General features: G+C 36.4%; 1 protein-coding gene across 1 annotated transcript; it reads left to right on the forward strand.

Annotated features, from left to right (window-relative positions):
* The first annotated feature begins 4,468 nt into the window (after positions 1-4,468).
* LOC130801057 (uncharacterized) lies at positions 4,469-5,404 on the forward strand. Its single transcript, XM_057664818.1, has 3 exons — positions 4,469-4,718; positions 4,817-5,061; positions 5,183-5,404. Exons 1-3 carry the CDS (start codon positions 4,469-4,471, stop codon positions 5,402-5,404), a joined length of 717 nt encoding a protein of 238 aa, XP_057520801.1.
* Positions 5,405-6,892: the final 1,488 nt, after the last annotated feature.

A 6,892-nucleotide genomic window follows, 5' to 3' on the forward strand; every position in this document is an offset into this window, starting at 1 on the left:
GCTTTGTTGTAATTATCAGATTAATGTATGTGTATTTCATCAGTTTGAAATGTTGGGTTGTACTGATTTTCGGTATTGGCTCTGCGAAGGAACAAGATTTCGCCTTTTTGTTGGGCTTTTTTCTAATTATAAGATTTATGTATGTGTATTAGCAGCATGATTGTATTGCTGAAGTATGTGGACAGTGACGAGTTATTGTTGAGAGTAATCCTGTCTCCTTTTGTAAACTCAAACAAGTTTTGGATAAAATTCTGTTTTGGCTGGTAACTACGAAAAGGCTTCTGCTTTATACGCCTCTTGCAAATAAGAGGATTGAGGTAATACTCTTTTTTCTTTTAGGTAATTAAAAATATTTATTAGTGGCTTCTGCTTTATGCGTAGTCTTATAGTAAGCAAGTTTATCGATCATCGATTCTATAGTTTAGGTATTGTTAGTTAGTTGTGTATATACACTATCTTAATTATTGAATTTTTATAGTTCTGATATATTTTTAGGAGATGGATAAGGGAAGTAAGGGTTGGTGGGAATTTCCTAGATGGAGTCATGTATATGAACAAGGAACGGATGAATACATTGAGAAAGCCTTTTCTAAAAGGTCCCAAGGGAACCAGATTAGTTGCCCATGTTCTAATTGCCATCATCGATATTGGTATGGTAGAAATGACGTAAGAGATCATGTTATTTGCAATGGCTTTGTGCCAAGAAACGATGAAACCTTTCATCTAGGAGGGATGAGCCCTGAAAGAGAAGTTGAGGATCCTTAACACGATGAACCATCAAACATTAATGATGGTATACAAGAGTTGTTGAGTGATGCTTTGAGAGAAAGGCCAAATGATGAGGCGAAGAAGTTTTTTCGCCTAATAGAGGAAGGCGAACAAGAGTTGTATCCGGGTTGCAAAAAAATGTCTAGACTTGCCTTCACAATTCGCCTCTACATTTACAAGTGTGACCATAAGTTGTCCGATGTTGCAACTGCTGGTTTACTAAATTTCTTCAAGGAAGTTCTCCCCGATGATGCAATATTGCCCATATCTATGCAAGAAGCGAAGAAAGTTTTAAAGTTGTTGGGGTTGGACTACAAAAGGATAGACGCTTGCCCTAATGATTGCATGTTATATTGGGCGGAGCATGCAAACGCAACCAGTTGCCATGTCTGTGGAACTTCAAGGTGGAAATCGAAGGATAATGACGAAGATGACAATCCTAATGAAAAAACTCGTAGAATTCCATCTAAAGTTCTAAGGTACTTCCCAATCAAGAAGAGGTTGCAAAGGTTGTACATGTGTGCCGAAACAGCAAGTTTTATGACATGGCATAAAACTGCAGGAGAGAAGGATGGGCTTTTGCAACATCCAGCCAATGGTCAAGCTTGGATCAACTTTGACAAAATATATGAAAGCTTTTCCAAGGAACCCCGTAATGTGAGACTTGCATTAGCCACTGATGGTTTTAATCCTTTTAACACAATGAGCATTGTGCACAGTACTTGGCTAATCATTTTGATCAATTACAACTTGCCTCCATGGTTAGCAACAAAGTCCGAGTTTTTAATGCTTTCATTACTTATACCTGGACCTTTGTCTCCTTGAAATGCCATTGATGTCTATTTACAACCACTTATCAAAGACCTCATCAATTTGTGGGAGTTTGGCCTAGAAACATATGATGCTTCAACCAATACAAGGTTTGACATGCAAGTAGCTTTGGTGGGTACCATTAGTGATTTTCCGGGTTATGCAATGTGTTCGGGCTGGAGTACGAAAGGAAAATTTGCTTGCCCTTGTTGTCATTATGAGATAGATTCTATGTACTTGAAATATAGTCACAAGTATTGCTATATGTGTCATCGCAAATGGTTGGATTCAGACCACCCGTGGCGGTATAATAAGAGGAACTTCAATGGGCATATTGAGACAAGAAATGAACCGGTTCGTTTGACCGGAAGTGAGGTTGAGGAGCTAACACGTGATTTTCCAAATGAATTTGGAAAAAGGAAGCCAAAAGTGAGACAAGATACTGATGATTCCAATCCATGGAGGAAGATTCCCATTTTTTTCAAGTTACCTTACTGGAAAAATTGCGATCTTCGCCATAGTTTAGATGTCATGCATATTGAAAAGAATATGTTTGATAATGTCATTGGGACATTGTTAGGCATTCCTGGAAAATCAAAAGACCATAAATCTGCTCGTCGGGATTTGAAATACCTGCGAGAGGAGAAAGACCTTCGATGGGTGCCGGAGCTTGAGGTTCAAGAATTAGAAGATGGAAGTGAAGAGTTTCCGACATCTATGTTTTGGATGAATGATGATGAAAAGAAATTGTTTTGCCAAACCATAAAAAATGCAAAGCTACCACAAGGTTATGCCTCTAATATTTCTCGATGTGTTCAAGTTGATGAAAAGAAAATCATCGGATATAAGAGCCATGATGCACATTTTATGATGCATTATTTGCTTCCTATTGCCGCAAAGACAACCCTAACGGCACATGTTGCAACTCCAATAATTAGGATGTCAAACTTTTTCAAAGGCATATGGAAAAAATCTATTGATCCCAAAGATCTCGACAATCTCCAATCTGAGATAGTCGAAACTCTGTCAATTTGAGGGGATTTTCCCACCGGCATTTTTTGACATAATGGTCCATTTACCGGTTCACCTAGTAGAAGAAATCAAACTTGGTGGACCAGTTTCAATAAGATGCATGTATGCAATTGAGAGGTATCTTCGGGAATTAAAGTCAGATGTAAAAAACAAGGGTCATCCAGAAGCCTCAACGGCAGAAAGATTCTTAGCTAAAGAATTTGCAAGGTTTGTGGTTCGATATTTGAGTAAATCAAAAGGGAAATCTAAAGGTCCCATTGATCATCCCAATCAACCTAGCACCCCACAAGAATATCTCCCTAAGCTTGGCTATCCTATTAAGGGGAGAGGGAAGACTTCAAAGAAGGAAGGAGGTGGATTTATGACTGATCACAATTCCTGGAGCCAAGCACATCAATATGTCTTATTCAATTGTAATTGTAAGGAAGTTGAGAGATACATTAAGTAAGTTAACTTCACATATGCCGTTTGATATTTTTGGATTTTATATTATATCTAAAGGGATAAATTCATAATTGTTTTAATTTTTATTTTGTATTGTAGTGAGCACAAGGAACTAGTTGGTAGTCAAAGGAAAAGAAAATGGGATACTGCCCAAAGCCATAGCAAAGATTTCAAAGACTGGTTTAAAGAGACAATTGCATTAAAGCTACACCAAGGACAAGAAGTGCCAGAGCATGTCACGCAGTGGTGTTTGTGAATGGGTATAGGTTTTATACCATGAAACGAGAGAGAAACCTTGTCACGCAGAATAGTGGTGTTTGTCTAAGTGCTTTGACCGACAGTTTTGCTAGTAGGAAGGATAATAATCCAATTTCTGGAGATGTCATGTATTATGGGTGTATAGAAGAAATAATTGAGATATCTTATCATGGGTATATTGATGTTGTCTTGTTTAAATGTGTTTGGTATCATTCGGAAATGACTAATGATGACCAACTAACTATGGTTAATAAAAATAGAACAATTTGCAATGGAGAACCCTTTATCTTAGCATCTCAAGCGCGTCAAGTTTTTTATGTTGAATTACCTACTAGTGCTGGTTGGCATTATGCTCTGCATCCTTTAAATCTATCTGATGGTGGTACTAATTTTGTGCTATGATTGACAGATGAAAATAAGTAGCAACAAAGTTCATGCAAAAGCACCAGTGGTGACTAAATATGAGATGAAAAGGCTTGAAACAATGAAGAAAAATTATGAATGTATGAAAGCTAAAAGATGTGAGAACTTAGCACAAAAGTTACTTGAAGCTAACACAAACATGTACGTTGCAAATGCTGGAGTTGAAGGCTTTGGTAGTGACGATGAAGAATAGATTCCGAACGACGAGGTTGAAGATGATGAAGATGTAACTAGTTCAAAGGTAATTATAAGTAAAGGTTAATTGATTATAAGAGGCCATATTTTTTTATTATAAAGTATACTGCTTTTTTCATTGTTATATTACAAATACCAAAAATAGACCGCTTTTTGCATTGTTACTCTATATAGGTACCAATTGTAAAAATCAAAAAAAATGGTCGATCATCAAAGAGAAGATGTATGGCCGATTACCTCCCAAAAGAACATCCACAACCAGAACCACAAAAAGAGCAGCAAAAGGTTCCCTTTGTCACCAAGGTCTCTATTAACTTTATTTTGATTTATTTGTTACCGCTGCTGTTTATTTTGATGTTGCTGATGTTTATTTTTTTCCTGCTGCTTGGTGTTTTTGTGTAATCTTGTAACCAACAAGGGGACTAAGCAAAGAAATAGGCATGATCAGCAGCCTAATAAGCAGCAAAACAACCATGATCAGCAGCCTACTCAGAAGAAAAATGGGCATGATCAGCAGCAAAAGTAGTCACACAAGAAGATGCAAGTAGCAAGTCAGCCAACAGTTGTGTATTGTTCTCCAGGATCCATGTCTTCTTTTCTCAATCTCCGTAGAACACAAAAGAATGCAACAAGTCAGCCAGCAACTGATGGCAATGAGAATGAAGGCAATGAGAATGCATCTGTAAACGAAGTCCATGGAAATGCTGTAAATGAAGTCCATGGAAATGAAGCCAACGAAGTCCTTGAAGTAGAACCTCAAGGAAAAAACACAACTGCTGAAAACTCTAGTTTAAAACGCAACCTCACAAAATTTTGTAATTATTTATTTTCATTTCTATATATATTTCAATATCACATATTAACTTTGCTTGCATATTGTGTGCAGCTCCAAAGAAGACGGGCCGAGGTCCCACACTTTTGACTCATGTTCATAAACGAACAATGAATGAGCGACCTCTGATCATCCTAAATTGTTATGGGCAACCAATCGGTCCTACAAAAAAACATATGAGTGAATATAGTCTCTTCTTAGGGACGTTGGCTAGGAACTCGGAGTATTTACCGCTCAACTATTGCGATTGGCCAAGTGTACCACAGAATGCAAAGGATGAGGTCTGGGATTATGTGCAAGTAAGTGTTAATTAAATTTATGTGCTGTTGTTTTAATTAAAATTATGTATCCAAAATGAGCCTGATTAAACTCTCATATTTTAGCTTCTTTCTCATATAACCTGCAAAACTTTGCATGCAGAGGAAGTACTTGGTTTCATCTGAAGGAAAGGATTGGGCATTAGAAACTATTGGTTGTCAGTGGAAAGGTTGGAAGTGTAGGAGTAAGGCATTATACTACTATCCATATGCAACTTACGAAGAAAGGTGGAAGAATCGTCCAAATACAATTCCTGAAAGCCAATTTAAACAACTCTTGCACTATTGGGATGATGAGGGAACTCAAGTAAGTGTCGAAGAGTAATTGCTCACAAATATTTATTGTTCAAGTTTGTTATGTTAAAATATTGACTTCAATTTTTTTTTATTCTAAAATCCAATAGGAAGAAAGTGAAAGAAATCGTAGCAATCGACAATTAGCGAGTGACATGCACACCATGGGGCCAACATCATATGCATACACTCGTGAACAACTGGTAACCATATGCGTAAGATAAAACCTTTTTTTTCACATACTTTAGACATTAAGTCTAAACTAATCATTCATTTAAATTGTCAATAGAAACAACAAGATCCAAAAAAAGAAGATCCGTCAAAAGCAAAGGTGTACATCGAATCAAGGAAAAGGAAGCTCGGGAAGTCATACAAAATAAGCTTTGATGAAATAGAAGCAAATATTGTACGTATTTTACTTTCTTTACAAATTACAATACAATCTCTTTCTTTCAACAATACCTTCCTTGCTGAAAATTTACATTTGCTTTCAAACTATCGGCAAGATGCCCTTATGGAAAGATTTTTGACAGGATTAGACTGTTAGTATTCATATATATACCACTTGTTCACTAATCTGTGGCTGGTTTTTGCTATACGATTTCATTTAACATTAATTTAATTTTGTATAGATCCATGGTGTCAAATTAATTCAGATTAGTTGTATATCAATTACTTCCTCCGTTTCATTTAACATAACTTTTCACACATTGATAGAAGCAAATGAAGGCAATACAATGTCAACAAGGTGAAGGATCTAACCATAAAGATCCTTAAGGCGATGTGATCAAGAAACCAGAGCATAGCGGGCGTGTGCGAACATTTGGCAAAGGTGTTACCAATACTGTTTTGAAGAACGGAGGCAAAAGCTCAAGCTACATCTTTCCTGAAGCGTACTTACAAATCATGCAATCACAAGTTATGGATCAAGTGTTGCAAGCTAACCGTGATCTTCAAAAGCTACTTGAAGCTAACCCTGGTGTGAAGATTGTTCTTCCTTCAATGTCAAGGAGTGGAAGCAATGGTAATCCTCTATACATCGAATCCAATGAGCATAACTCTACAGGAGCACAATCGAACAACTATTTGGTAAGTTTATGTTTCTGCTTTTGTGCTTCTTTTCTATATTCTCTCTGTTTCTCTCTATTCACTTTGTTTCTCCCTTCTTATTCATCTATTATACTCTGTCTAATCTCATTCTTTCATTTAGGATATAGTTGACCTGAAAGCTCATGTATCATATTTGTCTCTTTTTTAAATGCTTTCTTAATTCAGTTCATTTTGGTTGATTATTGATTTTTTTTTAACATAGGAAAATGGTGAAGCAGCTGATGACAAGGAGGTGGAAAATGATGATGAAATTGAGCCGTAAAAGAACATATTTAGAATTTTGTGTGGCTTTTGGAAATATTTTATGAACTTGTTTGTTCGATACTTTTTAGACCTAATGATGTATAGGTGAATATTTGGTTGAACTAGGTTATGGAAGAATTGATCCTTAGTTTTTGATATAACAAGT

Source organism: Amaranthus tricolor, chromosome 15 (assembly GCF_026212465.1).
Source record: "Amaranthus tricolor cultivar Red isolate AtriRed21 chromosome 15, ASM2621246v1, whole genome shotgun sequence".
NCBI lineage: Eukaryota > Viridiplantae > Streptophyta > Magnoliopsida > Caryophyllales > Amaranthaceae > Amaranthus > Amaranthus tricolor.